Source organism: Polistes dominula, unplaced genomic scaffold (genome assembly GCF_049000335.1).
Source record: "Polistes dominula isolate Pdom_NZ unplaced genomic scaffold, Pdom_raw_medaka contig_373, whole genome shotgun sequence".
Taxonomy (NCBI): Eukaryota; Metazoa; Arthropoda; class Insecta; order Hymenoptera; family Vespidae; genus Polistes; species Polistes dominula.
The window spans coordinates 6,488,790-6,510,057 of record NW_028300899.1 but is presented as its reverse complement, the minus strand read 5'-3'; the positions used below and the strand labels follow the sequence as shown (position 1 = coordinate 6,510,057).

The 21,268-nt window shown below is 30.0% G+C and overlaps 3 protein-coding genes across 5 annotated transcripts; 2 read left to right on the top strand and 1 right to left on the bottom strand.

Moving 5' to 3' along the window:
- The first annotated feature begins 88 nt into the window (after positions 1-88).
- Positions 89-5,202, top strand: casp (Fas associated factor casp). 3 transcript variants are annotated; one of them, XM_015323509.2, is made up of 12 exons: positions 91-351; positions 834-902; positions 992-1,265; positions 1,420-1,597; positions 1,676-1,952; positions 2,417-2,555; positions 2,655-2,800; positions 2,887-3,041; positions 3,142-3,337; positions 3,427-3,530; positions 4,489-4,814; positions 5,011-5,202. In XM_015323509.2, the coding sequence occupies exons 1-12, from the start codon at positions 220-222 to the stop codon at positions 5,028-5,030; spliced, it is 2,016 nt and encodes a 671-aa protein (XP_015178995.1). In that variant the 5' UTR covers positions 91-219; the 3' UTR covers positions 5,031-5,202. The 3 variants fall into 3 exon arrangements, with proteins under 3 accessions (XP_089035109.1, XP_015178995.1, XP_015178994.1); XM_015323508.2 differs by having other exon boundaries at positions 92-351; positions 4,489-4,801; XM_089178983.1 differs by lacking the exon at positions 5,011-5,202 and having other exon boundaries at positions 89-351; positions 4,340-4,581.
- A 215-nt stretch (positions 5,203-5,417) lies between these two features.
- Mtr4 (exosome RNA helicase Mtr4) lies at positions 5,418-10,735 on the bottom strand. Its single transcript, XM_015323500.2, is given in 11 exon segments — positions 5,418-5,706; positions 5,893-6,430; positions 6,590-6,894; positions 6,897-7,020; positions 7,095-7,267; positions 7,352-8,180; positions 8,575-8,841; positions 8,925-9,132; positions 9,221-9,463; positions 9,881-9,982; positions 10,056-10,735. Coding segments are annotated over 11 exon segments (3,057 nt in total). The 5' UTR covers positions 10,166-10,735; the 3' UTR covers positions 5,418-5,548.
- A 2,251-nt stretch (positions 10,736-12,986) lies between these two features.
- AGO2 (Argonaute 2) lies at positions 12,987-21,082 on the top strand. Its single transcript, XM_089178945.1, has 15 exons — positions 12,987-13,184; positions 13,284-14,155; positions 14,272-14,733; positions 14,803-14,997; positions 16,537-16,660; positions 16,746-17,119; positions 17,724-17,843; positions 17,918-18,194; positions 18,449-18,604; positions 18,695-18,851; positions 18,970-19,063; positions 19,147-19,310; positions 19,443-19,716; positions 19,803-19,987; positions 20,063-21,082. The coding sequence occupies exons 1-15, from the start codon at positions 13,169-13,171 to the stop codon at positions 20,148-20,150; spliced, it is 3,558 nt and encodes a 1,185-aa protein (XP_089035071.1). The 5' UTR covers positions 12,987-13,168; the 3' UTR covers positions 20,151-21,082.
- The last annotated feature ends 186 nt before the right edge of the window (positions 21,083-21,268 follow it).

The following is a 21,268-nucleotide window of genomic DNA, read 5'->3' as shown; positions in this document are numbered from 1 at the left end:
CTAGTAAAACAAAGGCTTGTGATTGGTCGTTAATTGAAATAATAAAATTCAACCAATCACATTTGTTTGTAACTTAAGTGAAATAAATTTTGGTATGTCGTCGAATATACGAACTATTGTTTGATTTTAGGAACAGAAATGTATAAACAGTACAAACTAGTCGATTCGCATCAAGTACTGTGATATATCTAAGGCATCGATGGCTTGGATTTGTTGTGCATGTTCTTTATAATAATTTTGAGGATAAAGAATTCAAAGTTTAGATTCTTGATAAAGATTTTTTTCACATCTCTACATATATACAACGTCGTAATGGCTGAAAGCCGTGAGGTGATTTTAGCTGATTTTCAGGTAATTTATATTCAACAAAACATATACATCAATGTTTAAAGTGTAGTAAAAAATTATTATGATTTAAGGTTATGGTTGCATTACTGAATGACATTGGCAATAGTTGAATGTAAAGATTATTCGAACAAAGACAATTTTTTTTTATATATGATTTATTATATTTCATTTAAACTCTATCGATAATAATAATAATAATAATAATAATAATAATAATAATGATACTAATAACAATTAATCATTGACAATTTTTCCTCTTTAATTTGCTTTTTTTTATTTTTTTTTTTTTTTCGTTATTGTAAATAATTTGTAATTGACAGTTTTTTGTTTTTGATTTTAGTAGTTTGTGTTTAGTTTATAGAAAAATAAAATTCAATTTTTTTTCTATTTCACATAAAGAATAATAAATAATGTTATAAATTGAATAATAATTTAGTTAATTAAATTTGTTGTTATAACTTTAATTACATTTTGTATTTTTATAGGCTTGTACAGGAATTGATGATGTCGGGGAAGCAATTCTATATTTGGAAGAAACAAATTGGGACTTATTGGTAAATATACTTAGAAGATTATCATGATTACATGTATTATTATTAAAATTAATTATAATCATATTCAAATATATATTTTGATAATGCAGGCAGCGGTAAATCAAGCAATGCCGCGTGGTACTCAACAACTTCCATTTGATATGGGTCCTGAAGTAGAAATGATAGAAGAAATAGGAAATATACCTCAGTCGTCTATAATAACGCAAACAAGTTCTATCAAAAATGCTGATTCTGCTAAATCAGAAATAATAGAAGATGTTAAACCTGGAACGAGTCAATCAAAAGTTGCTAAAATGCTTACATTCCGTATTAATCATTTAAACAAGATATATAAAATAGATATATCTGAATTATCTACTGTAGGTAAGTGTTTAATTAAAAAAATAATAATAAAAAATATTCTTTTTCTTTTATTTGTTTTGTTTTTAAAAATCTACTTTTAATCTGTCATATTAACACATGATATAAAATTTTAAATGATATCGGTAAATATCTAAGAGATCAAAATAAATATTAGGTGAACTTAAGCAATCTATATGGGAACAAACAAATGTTACACCGTGTCAGCAACAAATACGCGGATGGAAGAAGGAACCCAACACGAATAATACTGTTCTTCAAACTTTAGAATTACCAACAGAAAATACATTGTTTGTGACATCTGTATCGAAAAATTGGGATTTAACAGACGATATGTATGTAATTTTTAATTAATTATTAATTTTTCTTTATCGTATTTATTAAAAAATGTTTTTCTTTTTTATGTTTTTAAGTGTATGTTTGTCGGATCGTATCACATTAACTTATACTCTAAACATCAAAGATGAAATACACAATAAATCATACAAATTAAAATTTCCTGGAACACATACAATATTGGATGTTAAAACAAGTGTATATTCATTGATTGATGTTCCTGTTCGACATCAACAATGGAAAGGCTGGCCCACGTCATTGAAAGATGATAATGTAATGTTGGCTCAAAGTGGTGTACATTATCCAGAACATGATTTATCAGTTAGTAAGCTTCCTTCTAAAGAAGAGAAAAAGGTACTTTCCAAATTATTTATATTCTATATTATATATATATATATTTTTTTATATTATTCTACAATGTAAATATAATATTCTACAATGGAATATTTGGCAATTGTAAGATTCATTATACAATTATAAACATTAATGAAAGTAACTATGGATTTACACTCGTGTTAAATCGAATATAATTAAATTTAATATAATTTAAAAGAAATGTAACATAAATTTAATATAAATAAATTACATTTAAATATTATAATAAAAATTAATTATAATAAATTAATTAATAATACTAAATTAATTATAATATTTATTATAATAAAAATTATAATTAATTAAATTTAATATAATTTAAAAGAAATGTAACATACAAATTATTGATTTAGCAAACTTTCCTTTATTTTGATTTATTTTTAAGTTTTTAGAATGAGCGACAAAAAAGTTTTGGATTAAAATAATATATTTCATGATTTTAGGATGTTGTAGAATTAATTGACAGTGATAGTTCTATAGATGAACCGGAAGACATAGAAGAATTTGATGTTCCTGAATCATTTAATGTTGAGGATGATATTTTTATAGATAATATCACGTCTACCAAGATACAACGTCTTAGTAAGTATATTAAAACAATTCATTAATTAATTAATGAACAAAAAATATAATATTATTCATTAACTTTAATCCTTTATTTTTTTATTTTTTATTTAACAGTGCCGGAAAATGTAGAAGATGAAATAATGGGTACACTACACTTTGCGGAACAGTATGAAAAACGTTATGGTCGTAATCATCCAGAATTTTTTACTGGCACTTTTGAAGATGCTATTAAAGAGTCATGTTTAAAACCTGCGAAGGAGGTTTGTTTAATAAATATTTTAATATTAATTATACAATTTTGAAATAACTAATGAAAAAAATAAAATCAATGTAAATTGTATTTTAGAGAAAATTATTAGCCGTATATTTACATCACGATAACAGTGTCCTAGCAAATGTATTTTGCACAGAATTACTAGGCTTTGAAACGGTGCTTCAATTACTTTCTGCAAATTTTATTGTTTGGGGTTGGGATATCACGTATGAATCTAACAAACAAAAGTATATATATATATACATATAAATCATATTTTTTATTTATTATATCTATACTTAATCTCTCAATGTGATTAATTAATTTTGTATTAATTTTAATTGATAGATTTTTGACATCAGTTAATCAAACACTTGGATCTGTTGCTGCATTAACTGTTAGAAATATTGACGTTGATACTTTACCAGCACTTATGATAATAATGAGATCTAGATCGAATACTGAAATATTTACCATTGTACATGGTAATGTGGGAGTTAATGAATTACTTACTAATTTAATTCAAGCAGTTGATGTTTTTCAGGTAAATATTAGTATCGAATTGTTATGTAAATGAATGTATAATAAAAAGAACATTTATAAATAGATATATTAATATATTATGGGATGTAGGAACAAAGGCGTACAGATATTGGTGTAGAAGAAGAAAGACAAGCTAGAGAAAAAGTTAAACAGGAACAGGATAAAGCTTATCAAGAGAGTTTAGCTGCAGATAGGTAAATAGAATAATAATTAACTGTATATTTATAACCGTATTTATACGTAGGTTGGAACTTAAATAGTGGCAACTATTTATTCACAACCGATACAAAAGAGTTACATGTTTGCACTTGTTACTGTCCTTCAAAGTAGTCACCAGCGTTGTGTAGAACCCGTTGCCAGCGATGTGGAAGACGTAGTATACCATTAGCAGAGCCTGTTCTGTTGATGGTGCGAATGAAGCGGTTTACTGCCATGTCTCATCCCGTGTTACAATACGGCGTAAGAAAGCCTCTCCTTCGCGTTCATATCGCTCCAAGTGCGTCTGAGCAGCGTCGTAACGCATTCATTTTTGCATTTCCGTCAATTCATGTGGAACCCATCGTGGCATTCGTTTAAGAACTGTTCCAGAGATTCGACAGGCATTAGACCGCTCCATTCGCACCATCAACAGAACAGGCTCTGCTAACGGTATACTACGCCTTCCAAATCGCTGGCAACAGGTTCTACACAACGCTGGTGACTGCTTTGAAGGACAGTAACAGGTGCAAACATGTAACTCTTTTGTATCGGTTGTGAATAAATAGTTGCCACTATTTAAGTTCCAACCTACGTATATATCTTCTTTCTTTCTTATCTTATCTTATAATATACATAAATTACGTGTCACGTTGTTTGTCCGCAATGGACTCCTAAACTACTGAACCGATTTTAATAAAATTTTGCACACTGTGTGCAGTTTCATCCAACTTAAAAGATAGGATAGTTTATGTCTTAATTTATAATCGCATTATTATTTTATTGCGAATTATTTGTTTATTAACAGAGTCATGATTATCTCTGTTAGTTCGATAAGATTCTAACAGATGGCGGTATAAGGTAATTCGTTGACTCAAAGACGTGTGTATCGGACTGATTGTAAGCCACAGCACGCGTGGCGGGGCACCCCTAGTATATACATATATGTTTTTGTAGAGCAAAAGAAGAAGCTAAACAAATGCAAGAAGAGATTGAGAAAAGACGAAAGGAACAGGCAGAAAATGAGAGGCTAGCTGAAGAAGCAAGGAAGGAAGCTCATAGACAGGCAATAGAATCTAGTTTACCTCCCGAACCTTTACAAAATGCAGGCGATGGTGTTCTCAAAGTAAGAGTACGACTTCCAGCTGGCAAATACCTTGAACGTAGATTTCAGCCAGATACGCCACTTCAAACACTCCTTAATTTTTTAATCGTCGAAGGTTATCCCACGGAAGAATATAAAGTTCTTTCTAGTTGGCCCCGAAGGGATGTAAGTAGATCATGTAAGCAATTTAAGTTCTTATCTTATAGTTACCTTTGTTTCTTTTTTTTTACTGATTGATTCATTTCCAAAGTGTTCGAATTTTAATATCTCCCTTGTATATTATCTTTTTTGTTCTTTTTTAATTATAATAATGTTTGGTATAAGCATTTACATCGTATTACAAGAATTACAAGTCTAATTTTTATCAATTACAGTTAACATCAATGGATTCTAAAATGACGTTAATGGAACTAAAGTTTTGTCCACAAGAAACAGTAATATTAGAGGAACGATAAATTATTTGTTATAATTAAATTAAAGTGTAGAGATGTTAAACATCAAAAAAAAAAAATATTCTTAAAATGTATTTATTTAAAAAATTTACATTAGTAAATGATTAATTTGAATTTGGTTTATTATATAATATACAATATATTATTATAATTCTTTTTTTTTTCATATTTTTTTTGTCTTTTTTTTTCGTTTTTTTTTTCTTCTTCTCTTCTATATAGACAAATATTAACAGGTGTAATTTGATTTTGTATAAAAACTCATTATTCTTTCATACATATGCATTGTATGTTTTAACTATTCACTGAGTAATAAATTACATTTTGAACAATTCTCAAAAAAATTCTTTATTATTATTATTATTATTATTAATAATGAAAAATATAATGAAATATGAAATATAATGAAAAGTGAAGTTTAATAATAATACAAATTGATTTAATCTTATTGCCTAAATTTTAATTACAAGTACAAAGATGCAGCAAAAACAATATCTCTCTTCATGAGTTTAATTGCTTCGCTAAATTTATTTTCTAAATCTGTATTTCCTATATTTTTAGCAGCTTGACATAATTGTCTAAGAACTTCTTCTAAACGTCGCATGCATCTTATTATCGATCCTACAACGATACGAACGATTTATAATTTATTATTGATCTTTTAACAATAATAACAAAATATATATACAGTGTATGATCGATTAACAAACATAATGTATTTAAAGACAATGTTGTTAGTCAAATTGTTTCTTAACTGATCAATCACTGTATACATTTATATATAATTTTATTGATTATGATCCATACCTTCAAATATATCTGTCATTTTGCATATTTGTAAGAAACTTGCACCTTTACACCAAGCATAAACAACATCCATTAGATATGGTTTAAATCCTTCGACATATGCATCTTCGTCTAATTCTAAATTAGCTTCAGTTGAAACTTTAGCTATCCTTCGTGCTGAATCTTGCATTTGTCTGAGTGGTCCACTTAATTCTTCCGTACTTCTGGGCATCTCATTAGATTTATCATCACAGACAAAACAACTGATTAACGCTACCATTTGTGGTATACTTAATGAATTAAATAAACCATTAAAAATCATTTCAGTCATTAACAATTCATCAGCACCATTTAATTCACAAGCAACCCTCCCTTTTAATTCTATTACATCGGCCGCTGTACAATAACCCATTCTTCGGAGTACACGTTTTCTACATTTCAACTCGTCCATTTGTAATATGGATTTAGCCTGTTTTAATTCTGTTTTAGCTCGTTTCAATTGTTTACCTAATTCTTCTTTATTTAAATATTGTTCATACAATGTACACACATTAGTATCCTGTATTACAAAAATGAAGTTAAAGAAATTTAATAATACAAATGTTGAGAATTAGTTATAAAATTCGATATTATTAATAAAAATATCAACACTTACATTAATAGTATATTCATGTTTTAGAAAAAATAAAAAACAAGATATTAAATAATTTTATTTTACCTGGTGCAAAGGATGTTCATATAATCTTCTTTCGAGAATTTCAATTTTTTTAACAATGTCTTTAAAATTTTGATCCTCAATGTGCATATCAGCTATTGGATGTAATAATGGTGGTCCATCTGGGAATCGTTTTTTCACTTCGTCAATAGTTTTCAATACACTTTTTCTATTTGCACTGGGTCTTAAATCATTTGGATGATATAGCCTAAGAGAACTGATTTGAGTAATTAATGTATGTAAAACAGGAACAACTTCCATATCACCATCCTCTTCATTTTCACAAGGTATTGGACATCCTTCGCTTGATTTTTAGATACATGAAGTAAAATATCAACGATCAAAGTTACATTTTCTTTTACTGGATTTTTAGGAACCTTTTTACTGAAATTTACTACAATACCCCAATCAAATGTTTCTTTTCCATTTTTCACCTAAAATAAATATTAATTAAATCATTTCAATCTTTGAAAAAAAAATCATTAAAATTTCATTTCAAATGACGTACTTTTACTAATCTACCAGGTTGCAAAAATGGAAGTAAATACTCTGGTTTTGTTATATATGATCTAAATTCACTATTTAATCTGTCTAATTGTTCACGAATATCATGATACGACGATATTTGATCATAATTTTCGATATTTATTTCATTGTAAGAGGTTTCTAACTGTTTTACATCTGTAAAAATGAAAATAAATAAAATATATATTAAGTTTAATGTTAAATATATAAAAAATACTTAAAATACAAACGAATACGTACTGTTGTATAAAGATGGTATACAAGCTTGATTTTGAAATTGATAAAAACTTCTCTCTAACATATATTCCGGATTAATTTCTTCTACTCTTAAAAGATTAAGTACCATGTTATATGTTAAATGAAAAGCAGAATTAATTGGATCTGGTTTTCCTTGTACAATTTCTTTACAAACATTAGGACTAACTTGTTCATCGATCATCAAAATAACTATTCCTTTTTCATCCAAACCTCTGCGACCACTACGTCCACTCATCTGAATATATTCACCTGACGTTATCCAACGAAAATTTTTGCCATCAAATTTACGCGGTGCTGTAAACAAAACCGTTCTCGCAGGCATGTTTAATCCCATCGCAAAAGTTTCCGTAGCAAATAATGCTTTAATTAATCCTTCGCCGAATAAAATCTCTACGGTTTCTTTTAAAATGGGCAAAAGACCGCCATGATGAATACCAATGCCACGTTTTAAAAGTGGAAGTACATTTTCAACTTGTGGTAATCTTCTATCTTCTTCGCTTAATACATCCATGGCATTATTGAAAACTTCATCGACCAATTTTTTTTCATCCATTGTATTTAAATCTAATTGCGCCATTTGCATGGCATAAACTTCACAATCTTTTTTAGAAAAACTGAAAATTATAACTGGAGCAAAATTTCTTTCCATAATCATCTTGACCATTTTAAAGATATTTGTTTGACCATCATTGGTAACTCGTAAACCACCTTTACGACCTTTCGTATCACCTTTAGCCGCATCTCCGTGTTGAAGACAAGCCATGGCTCTATTGAAATTTTCCTCTTTAAATTGACCATTTTCATCTACAACCTGTTGTCATATAAAACAAAAAAATAACATCTTAATCTTCTTCTTCTTAATATATATAAATTACGTGTCATCTTAATATATATAAATTACGTGTCACGTTGTTTGTCCGCATGGACTCCTAAACTACTGAACCGATTTTAATAAAATTTTGCACACTGTGTGCAGTTTCATCCAATTAAAAGATAGGATAGTTTATATCTCAATTTATAATCACAATATTATTTAATTGCGAATTATTTATTTATTAACAAAGAGTCATGATTATCTCTGTTCGTTCGATGAGATTCTAGCAGATGACGGTATAAGGTAATTCGTTGATTTAAAGACGGGGCACCCCTAGTATTTTATATACATTTAACTTTTATTACTAACAATAAACATGAAATCTACGTACCAAATGAATACCATCTCCACCAACTGGAAATATGTAATGTTGCAATGGTGTTGGTCGATAATCTGTATAAACAACATGACAAGGTTGTTTATGTAAATGAGCAACCCATTCAACGAATTGACGAGCATTTGGTATAGTAGCAGAGAGAAATACATAATGTACATTATCAGGTAAAAGAATTAAAGTTTCTTCCCAAACTACACCTCTTTCTTTGTCACGCATATAATGAATTTCATCGAATATTACCCAACCAACTTCTCGCATAACCTAAAAATAAATAATAGTTTGGTGTTAAAATTAATACGATATATGTATATATTATAAAATAATGATCATTAATTCAGTTAAACCTCAGAACCCCTATAAAGCATATTTCTTAAAATTTCTGTCGTCATAATAAGAACACTAGCTGTTGGATTAATTGTGACATCTCCTGTTATTAATCCTACATCCTTGAATTCTTCATAAAATTCTCTGTACTTTTGATTACTCAAAGCTTTTATAGGAGTTGTGTATATAACTCTTTGTTTGTTCCTTAAAGAACAGGCTATGGCATACCTATTAAATTAAATTATCTTTTTAGTAATTATTTAATTAATTGATAAAACATATAAGAACATAAAAATATATATATATATATGCGTACTCAGCAACAACAGTTTTTCCTGCCGATGTATGAGCAGAAACAAGAACGGATTGATTATTTTCTATGCATAGTATTGATTCTTTTTGAAATGGATCCAAAGGAAATTTATATTCCTTAGCTGGTTTTGTTTGTTTAGTTTCTAATTTTGTATATTCATGATCAGGTGGTACAGCTACTTCATGAGTACATGACTCTATTGCTTCCATGGTATAAATTTTTATACGTGATGATAATTCATCAATACTGTATTAAATGATACAAATTAATAAGTTTTTTTTTTTTAAATAATAATACAAATAATTAATACATAAATGTTGAAAAAAGATTAACCACTTGACATATTTTAACGTCTCTGAGATGTCAAGAACTGTTTTTGGCGAACAACGTTCAGTATACCATTAAATTAGCTGTATTGATCATGAATCAATGCTGTTTTGTTTAGAATGTTAAAGATGCATTCCTCTTTTCAAAAAATCGCATAAAGCAATATAAATTTAAAAATAAAAAGCCCTGTTTTTGGGTTTGTATATGAGTGTTCACAATTTAGTCAAATTAAATGGTATCCTATGGGAGCGTCGACAAACATTTTATTTATATGTCAAGTGATTAAAGCTTTAAATGGTCTAAGTAGATATATAAAAAAAAAACATTTTTACATACTTGATATCGTCCAAGATAGAATCTCTTTTTACTCTTTTAGCCACTGGCACCTCACGATCATTTTCAAAATCACATTTTGATTTTCTATCATTATTAATATCACTATACACAAATTTTCAAATGAATATTAAGTTAAATGTTAAATTAGGTTAGTTAAAAAATTGTTTATACTTACTTTGTGTATGACGATTTTTGATCAACATCTTTCGTTGATTTAGGTATTATTTCAACGATATCATTAGGCTCATCAAAAACATCAAATAAATCATTGGTAAATCCTGCCATTGATAATGATTTTGATATTTCTTTACCATAAATATGTAAAGAATAAAAAAAAATAAATATCGAACACCCACGTGCGATGCGAAAACATGGACGTATAAAAATGATTAGTGATTTTAGAAAATAATGAGTAGTGTACTGCCAACGTTATCGTATTATAAAATCCCTAACATTAATCTTTAGTAATAACTATGGAGGGTAGAGGTAAGAAGTAGAGATCCCCCCCCCCGTTTTCCAATTATAGCACTAAAGCGCATTATGCGGCATAATGCTCAACGTTGAATGTTTCAACTAGAGCATCGCATCGCACAATCTAGCACTGTAAAAAGTATTGCTCTCGAGTGATGCGTGCAATCGATACCAACTCAGTAGCAAAAAATAACCAAGTGTTTCTTCTTTAAGTTGGCATTGATCGAAATTTTAGTTATATTATCGTTAGCAGCGATCCCATTTGTACGATAATTATCGTACGCGTACGATAATTTGAGGGCATGTACGATCCAAAATTCGTGGCGTACGATCCATTTGGAATTTCAAAACTTGATGACCTTTTTCTTTTTTTAGTCAACAAATTTTGGAAAGGTGCACCCCCACCACTACCACCGCCACCCCTACCATCCCAACCACCACTACTACCACCACCCAGTGCTGTCAGATCGTGGGTAAATCTTACCCTCTCCCTGTGCCACTGGGATTGCACACAATGAAAGTTTTCCATGTCCGTGTGTTTGGGATGTCGAAAGAAGTCGAGTGTAACCGAAGTTGGCGGGCACGCCAGAGTGGCACACTATGAAAGCGACTCGTGTCGTCCGAACACATGGACACGAGTCGCTTTCATAATGTGCCACTTCGTGGCCAACCGCCAACTTCGGTTACACTCGGCTTTCCTCGAAATCCCAAACACACGGACATGGAAAACTTTCATTGTGTGCAATCCCAGTGGCACAGGGAGAGGGTAAGATTTACCCACGATCTGACAGCACTGCCACCACCACGTATGATCCGTATACGATCCGGTGTTCCATCTCCTTGTGGACCGTCGTTTTCATCGTTTTCATGATAAGATTTTGAACTTGATGACTAAAAAAAAAAAAAAAAAAAAATTGTGTCCGAGATTGTTGGATTTTTGTCGGATTTCAAATTTTCCCGGGTCGTACGATAATTTTCTTGCCGCGTGCGATAATTTTACGCCCCTGTGTCGATCAAACGAACTAAAGTCTCTGGGATCACTGATCGTTAGTAATATTGTTTATTATTGAAAAAATTCTTAAAGCTTTCTTCTCGTCGTTGTTTTTAATAAAATAAATTTGTATCATTTATATTAATATATCTATATTTATTTATTCATTTGTTCCGTTGTAAACATATCATAAAATTATAAATAATAAAATTAACATCATTATTAACAATGCACAATATATGTGCAGCAAATGCATAAATTAAATGTTTAAAACTCTTCATTTCATAGTCGCAGATCCATACACTTTGGTATGACGTTTGCAGTTCTCATAATAGTTTTTCACGCAATACTAAGGAACATTGAAAAAATGTTTAATTATTTTGTACTTAACACAGCAACAATTTGGAAAATTAATGTTCATTTTCTCAAATAATACTTTTAATAAATCACAGTTACTATTTCTAATTATCACATCTTGGTACAAAGTGAAATAATATTCACAATGTAAAATTAAATTATAAGTTTCCATACATGGTTCCTTTAAACCACCTTTGTTTAACCCTTTGGTGTAATACTTGGCTTTTTTTATAAAATCTATATTTGGCAAATTTGAAGATGTCAAAAATTGCACACAATTTCTACAAACACGTTTGGCTACAGCATTAGTTGTGCTGCCAGCTAAATAAAAGATGCTATTTGCATCATAACGAGAAATCCAATTGCTAAACTCATCAATTAAAAATGTTTGCACACAAAACTGAGTATCACTTGTTTGTAGCTTTTTTACTGGAGGTTCAACAGTCTTATTTGCAGCCAATACTGGATGGTTATTACAAGCAAGCGTTAAAATAAGAAATTGTAAACTTTACAATACTATGATCGTTCTATTTATATACAAAAAGAATAAATATACCTTCAATTTTTGCTAGACAAAGCCCAAAAATCTTTGTAGCGAGCTTAGAAATTTTTATTGTAAATGTATTTTTCAATATGTTTTCAGACAGATATTAATAGTTGTTCACGACTATTAAATGACTATTAAACGATTTCAATAAAATTTCTTCTTCATTCATTCACAAATAATTAAAAAAATTGCAAAAAATAACGATAAAACCTACAGACTAACACTCACTACATACGTTTTTTTAAAACTGCCGCTCACTCGAGGAGTTAAAATGGCGGATGAGAGTACTCATCTCTATAGTGCTCTACATTAGCCATGGACAAATGCCATCTATCGGTATCATTACGAGTGATAATTGACCTACGACTATTGGTAACTTGACTTAAGACTTACTTTTTTTAAAGGTGCATTGCTAATAAAATTACGGTTGAGCATAGTAGAGAGTGTAAAATAGAAAGGAAAATTGAATAAAGTGGAATTTTACTTAAAATCTCGTGAAATCATCTTTTTTGCCACAGAATATTTTTTTTATATATGTTTAGTTTAACCTCACAGGATTATAGATTGTGGATTGGTTCATCTTTGAATATATACAAGACAAATAGACCAATCAGTATCCAGTAAAATTTGGGACAAACTCTATAAATCCCCATTAGTTTGAATTTTAAGGCTAGTTTAGAAATATGAAATATAATGTAATCTATATGTGTACTAACCTTACTGACTGAGAATAATTTGGTAATTTCCCGCATCGATATTTTGTAGAAAGTGATTCCATGTGAAATAATGCGCAGTTTTACATTTCCAACACGCCATATTGGATGTAAAGTAAATTTGAGTGAATACGTTAAAATACATTGTAATTTGAAAAATACTGATTTAATTAAGTAATATAAAGTAAGTTTTATATTCCATATCAATAATGGGTAAAAAGAAAGGTACGTAATATTTCATTAATTTTGTATTTATTTTTAATCGGATAATTAGTTTCGTATCAATATTTTATAGAAAAGTATTCAATATGGATTATTTTGTAGGGAGAAATTCTCAAAACCAAAATCCAGAATCATCTAATACTTCAAAACGAAAGCCCTTATCGGAGCCAGAAACTCCATCGGTGTCCCAACCTCCATCAACGTCCCAACCTCCATCAACGTCCCAACCTCTATCAACGTCCCAAGCTCCACTGACATCCCATGCTGCACCGAAATCCTATGCTCTATCGACATCCCAAGCTCCACCAGGGTCACAAACTCCATCAACATCACAAGTATCAAATCCAGTTGTCAACAGATGGGCAGTACCATTGAAAATGACATCATCGTCACAAAATTCTTCGCAAGCTTCATCGATGCCACAGCCAACATCGAAGCCACAAGCCTCATCAATGGCACAAGCTCCATCGATGTCATCTGAGAACTGGCCAACTCAAGAGGTTAAAGGTAAAGATCAAGGTCGAGGTCGAGGTCGAGGTCGAGGTCGAGGTCGAGCTGTGGACCAAGGTGAAGTTGAAAAAGTAGGATGGCCTAAAAATATACAGCAACAACCACAACAACAACAGCAACAACAACCACCACCACCACCACAACAACCACAACAACAACAGCAACAACAACCACCACCACCACAACAACCACAACAACAACAACAGCAAAAACAATGGCCACAACAACAACCACAACAACAACAACGGCCACAACAACCACAACAACAACAAAAACAATGGCCACAACAACAACCACAACAACAGCAACAACAATGGCCACGACAACAACCACCACAACAACAGCAACAACAACAACAATGGCCACAACAACAGCAACAACAACAACAATGGCCACGACAACAGCAACATCAACAACAATGGCCACGACAACAGCAACATCAACATCAACAACAACCTCTTAAGGTATGTTCCGTTAATATTTGATTAATTCCTCTATCCAAGCAGGAAGTATATTATAGTGTAGATAATATTACATTTGTATTATTTTTGTTATACATGAATATATAAATATTTTTTAGGCTCCACAAAAAGATTCTAAGCCACAATCATTGTCGTCACCATCAACACCATCAACGCTATCAACACTATCAACAATATCAACACCACCAACACCATTAACATCATTAGCATCTACAACATTTCCATTACCATTATCACCAATGCAAGCATCATCTCCATCACCGAAAAGATTAACACAACAACAACAAGTTCTTAATGATATACCTGTAAGAAAGAACCCTATGGAATGTGGAACACTTGGCCGACACATAAAGGTTGAAGTCAATATGATGTCATTTGAATTCAAGAATTTTAAAACAAATATTACTCAGTACGATGTAAATATTAACCCCGACAAGCCCAAAGCATTCATGAGAAGAGCTTTCGAAAAATTCAGACAAACATATTTTCCATTACGATATCCCGCATATGATGGGAATAAGATTGCTTATAGTGCACAGGATTTACCATTTGGTAATTATGTAAGTATATAAAATGAAATGTACAAAATGATGAAATTAATCCTCTACAAATATTTTTCTTCAATTTAGATTAACGGAACTGTTGATGTTGATGATGAAGGTAGATCTAAAACATTTACAATTGAATTAACAAAGAGTGCAAGTCTAGATCTTTCATTTTTGAAAGCTGTTAGACCTGGTTTTTCTGAAACATTGGGAACTCAAGCTGGAATACAAGCGCTTGATGTCATCTTACGTCATGGACCTACGGCATATAACATACCAGTACGCAAAACAAGTATTTCTTTTTATCTTACGTATTTAATAGAATTGGGAATTAATTATTTATTATTATTATTATTATTATTATTATTATTATTATTATTATTATTATTATTATTATTATTATTATTATTATTATTATTATTATTCACATTTGTGTTAAAAACTCGAAAGTTCATTATCGCAAATACTAATTCTCGTCCCTATGTCTCAATTCTTTAAAACATTATCCGTGAACGTTACTGATTCTGATGTATATTATTATTACTATTAACTGGCATTAGGAACTCGAAAGTTCATTGCCGCAAATACCAAATCCCGCCATTATTCCTGACCCTGAGCGCGATCTTTCCATCCCTTCTAATATTATCCTCCCATCTACGTCTTGGTCTACCTAGTGGTCTTTTCCCGTTTGGTATACCGACCAATATTTTGTGCGCCGTTCGATCCTCCCCCATGCACCGCGCCACGTGACCAGAGCCCATCTTAATCGGCGTGATTTTACGACGTTGATAATGTCCGGTTTGTTGTACAATCGATGCACTTCAACGTTATGGAGTTTTCTCCATTCGTCCTTTTCCTCATCGCGTTTTGCACCGAAGATTTTATGAAGAACTTTGTTTTCGAAAACCCTAAATTTATTTTCGTCCTGTAACGTAAGCGACCACGATTCGCTACCATAAAGGACTACCGGCAGGATGATTGTCCTGTATATCCTGATTTTTAATCGCCTAGACAGCAACCGCGAGCTGAGTAATTTGTTAACCGAATAAAAACATGAGTTGCCTAGATTTATTCTTTTCTTAAGTTCTTCGTTAATTTCGTTCGTCTGGTTTATGATCGATCCTAAATACCTAAAGTTGCTGACCCGCTCAGAAGTTTTATCCCGAACGACCAAAGATCCAGTGCTAGGACTATTCTGAACTCTATCGGTTACCATATATTTGGTTTTTTCCGCGCTTATTTGCAGTCCAATATCTTTAGCATTATCTATTAATATTTTTGCGTTATTAATTAATGCCGCTTCATTGTCCCTAACAAAGCAATATCGTCCGCGTATGTCAACAATTGTGTTGTCCCGTTCAACTGTAGACCATCTTTACTTTTCTGCAGTTCTTTGACAGCGAATTCCAGTACTAAATTAAACAAAAGGGGTGACAATGCGTCCCCCTGTTTTAACCCGCTATGGATATTAAAATCTTCCGACATTTGGTTATCTAACCTCACTTTACCCCTAGTTTCCTTTAGGCAAAGTTGAACAAGGTTGACTAATTTTCTTGGTACGATTTATATATCTTATTCATTTTTCTTTCCCCAAATTTTCTTCTTTTATTATTTATTAATACATTTTTCTTTTTTCCTAAACAATCTTATTTCGCTAAATTTTTCCTTTTTACTTCACCGTTTATAAATGTATTGTTCTTTCTTAGATCATGTGTCAGTAATGTAAATTTTACCACATTATGTATTTTTTGTTTTCTTCTTTTCTATTATCTCATCAAAATAGATTATTGTTTTTACAATTCGTACGTATTTTAACAGCTTGGAAGATCAATATTTTGGAAACCAAAGGTAGAAAACCTAGATTTGTCGGGTGGCATGACAGCATGGATAGGACAATTTCAATCTGCTGTTCTAGGATGGAAACCTTATTTAAATATAGATGGTAATGTATAATAATATATATTAGTAAAAGATTTTTCTTTAAAATTTGTATATGTATATAAAATATGTTTTATGTAATTATTTAGTGGCACATAAGGGAGTTCCATTTTCTCAATGCGTCATTAAGACGATAAAGGACATTATTAATAAACGTGATAATCCATCGTATGACAGAATTACTTCTGCTGATGTATTCAGAAATAAAGATAGTATAAACAAATTCTTAAGTGGATTAAAAGTTCATTATGAGATACCAAGAATATCGGCATCTAAAAGAACACATATAGCACGCGGTTTGATAGAACAAACTCCAAGGACTTGTACATTTAAACGTTCTGATGGAACGTTATGTACCGTCGAGGATTATTTCAGAGATGAGAAGAGATATATTATACAATATCCTGATTGGCCATGCTTGTGGATAGGTTCACAAGACAAGAAGATATATGTACCTCCAGAAGTAAATTTAATGTCTTCTTTTATAACACATAAGTTTGTTTGAAAAGTCATTTCATTTCTTGTACAGAAATTTTATTAATCATGTTTACAGATATTTCATTTTATTCTAAATCTCTCAAAATATCACTTGAAATTTAACACATTGCCAGCCGGCGACCTAAGAGACATTTAAAGCCTGAGCGTCGGCAACGTATCGGCCACTTAAACCCTGAACGCCGGCCTTATTCACTTGTTTCTGATCACTGATTAGCCAAAAAGATCAGCGTAACCATGGCAAGTAAGTACAAATCGATGTGTAAGACACTCATACCAGCAAAAAAAATCCACATCATCGTGGGGCAGCTACTCAAGCGACAAACTTAGAAACCCGCGTTTTCGCGGGGCCGGCTGTCAATGTGTTAAGAAAAAAAAAACACTTCCAATATGTTTTGGATTATAAATATGACAAAATCATCTGTTATTTTCCTTTGAAAAAATGAAATTACTTTCTGAACGACCTAATAAAAATAATATATTTATTTATTATTAAATTTATAGACAAATAATATTAAATTAAATTAAATTGAGAGTGAAATCATATCATCATATGTTTCAAAAAATTTCAGCTCTGTAATATAGTAGCTGGACAAGCAGACAAAAAAAAATTGCTCGATATTCAAACTAGAAACATGGTAAAATATGCAGCAACTAGTACTGATGTACGCAAAAAAAAGATAATGGACGGTGTAAGTATTTTACTTGCATATGTTTTATGTATATATATGTATCTTATTTTATAACATAATAATAATAATTGCAGTTTCGTGCTTTGCAAATGAATGAACATCCAACTCTAAAAAATGAATTCAATCTTGCAATAAAACCAGATTTTGAAATAGTTCCGGCTAGAGTATTAGACGCTCCTGAATTGCAATATAGAAATTCTATTGTGTATCCGAAGAAGGGATCTTGGAAGGCTGCACAAATGTCCATACCAGCAAAATTAGAAAGTCATGAATGGGCGGTTTTAAATTTAAATATAAGAAACCTAAATTCCGGTGAAGTGAATTTCTTTATTGAAAAGATAAAGCATATTGGTAAGTACATATCAATACTGACAGTTATTTAACAATCTTAACACTGAAAGTATTGATTGAATGTAAGAGTGTTGAATGAAAATGAAATTCTGCAATAATTTTTGTTTTCTATTGTAAATTAGACTCTATAAACATTTTTTTGATTGTCCGTTTAATCAATTTTTCTTTGTTTATCACTTCTTTTTTCTTTTTGCCATAAGAAAGATCATGAAAATGAAGTAAATGTTTTAATATTGTTTTTTTTTTTATTTAAGGAGAATTCCATGGTTTGACAATAAGTAAGACAAAAAATGTGAAAAATATTGATGTCAGAAGGGACCGCGAAATTTTACAATATTTTAGGGAATTAGCCGACAGTGGAGAAGTAAAACTCGTTATAGTTATTATACCAGACGTCCATGACATATATAGTAAGGAATTGATTTAATTTACAAAAAATTATTCATTCGTTCGATTTATTAAAAGATATTTTTATAATTGTATATTATTGATTTTTGAAGGTAAGGTGAAGCAATATACGGAATTAAAATTAGGTATACTAACACAGTGTGTCAAATCTAACACTGTTAAATATAAATGCAATGAATCAACTATTGGAAATATCATTTTGAAAATTAATTCTAAACTTGGTGGAATAAATCATTGTTTTATGAATAGGTATAGCATTTTATATTAATAATAAAACTATCATATTTCTCGTATATTTTCTAGAGAATTATATTATAATATATTGTGTTCGGGATTATTGTATTTACTACCATTTTTCTTTTATCAGACCTAAAGTTCTTGCTAAACAACGGACTATTTTGATCGGTGCCGATGTAACGCATCCATCTCCAGAGGCTTTCGACTCACCTTCTATAGCTGCAGTAAATATTACTTATATAAATTTCTTTCAAATTTTAAATTACAATATTTTATTACACGTATAATACATTTTATTATAATAAAGGTTACAGCAAGTTGTGATATAGATGGTTGTAAATATTCAGTTGAGATTCGCTTGCAACCACCAAGACAAGAAATGATTACTGATCTTAAGGATATTGTAGAAAAACTATTTATGGAATATAAAAAATATGTAGGAGACTTACCAACACATGTTATCGTTTTTCGGTACGTAAACTTATTCAAAAATAATATTGACTTAATATATAATAGAATTTATTAAATTAATTTATTAAACTTTATCTAACTGGTTATAATGTTATATTAAGAAATATTTTTATTTGTTATTTGTATATATAGCGATGGTGTAAGTGATGGACAACTTCTTCATGTGTTGGAAATTGAAATACCAGCTTTTAAAAAAGCATTTCGTACGTTATATAAAAATAAATCGCAACTACCACCAATTACTTTTCTTGTGGTGCAAAAAAGACATCATATACGATTTTTTCCTACGTCGAAACATAACTCAGATGATAGAAATTTTAATGTACAAGCTGGTACAATAGTAGACACACATATTACACATCCCAGTCATATTGATTTTTATCTCGTATCACATGCAAGCATTCAGGTAAATTATCCAATACAACATTAATCTCAAATGTGATTATTCTTTTAAATAAATATTATATATTATGTTATGTTATTTTATTTAAGGGGACTGCACGACCTACCAAATATAAATGCGTATATAATGAAATAAATATGAGTGAGAATGAGATAGAACAACTTACATATTATTTGTGTCATATATATGTACGGTGTCCAAGAACGGTTAGTTATCCGGCACCAACATATTATGCCCATTTAGCAGCATTTCGCGCTAGAGCACTTATAACTAAGTAAGTAATATAATGATATATATATAATAGGAATGTATTTGTAAAAATGATTCAATGTTTAATCTGATTTTGTAGCGTTACCATTCGTTTAGAGGATTTGGAGCGTGAGCAGGGAAAAACAAATGTAATATTAAGAGAAAGAAATCCGATGTTTTTCGTTTAATTTATATCAATATTAATCCTCTTAAGCAGCAATGATTTTGAAAAAAAAAACGGCCAAAATAAATCTTTTTTTTTTTTTTTTTGCATAAAAACATAGTTTAGAATATTGTTTTGACAAAAAAAAAGGGAAAAAAATACAAAAATAATCAATATTTTTATGTTAGTTTTGGATTTTGTTCCACAATGCAGAGAAAAGAGCTAAATATTGCAATATTACACGTACGTCGACTTTTTAATCTTTCTTTTCGAATTACTATTTCGAAAAAAAACGATTCTTTTTCTTTGCTTTCACATTCTTATTTTCAATTTTCTATTATATTTAAGTGTAAAAAATTATAGAAATATAAAATAATACGTCGCTTAGTGTAATTAAGTTTAGTTAGTTGCGTTCGAGTTAACTCGAGCGTGCTGCTTAAGGGGTTAAACAGGGTAAGAGAGAGAATTATATTTCTTATTACTGCAAATTCTAATGATGTAGGTATTGTTATTTTTGAATAATATTATATTTCTTTACCTTATATTAATACATTTATTAAAATAATCATCGACTTAGCTATTAAGGATAAAATTAAAAGCAGTGTATATATATACACAAAAAAATATATATAGATATGAAGATAAAAGAAAAAAATTAAAGCTTGTAGTATTAACACATTTTGTGCGAATCTTTTTTTTTTATATATTTTTTGTGATACTCCTAGACGATAGAAATTTGTTGAAGTTTCAAAAGAGAGACGCAATGTTTAGAAAAAGAAATGTTATTCGTTTGAAAGTAGATTTTTATTAAAATTTGATAATTAAATTGTGTCTTATGCAAAAGATATTAATAACTTTCTTGCACATAATGTGTTAACATAAAATTATATGTAAGAAAAATATATATTGTTAATTGAAATATGTACCTTTATGAATTATATCAGTTACCTAACACAACTTTAATGTACAGTTCATATTATTGAAAAAAAAAACCCCCAAGAAAATATCCTAATTCTTTTTCAATTGTAATATTTTAACACTCATATATTTATTAATTTTATTTATGACAATATTTAAATTTCAAATTTCGCGGCCTAAGTTGCAATCACTTTTTCGTACGATTGTAGATTTTAGCTAATAATA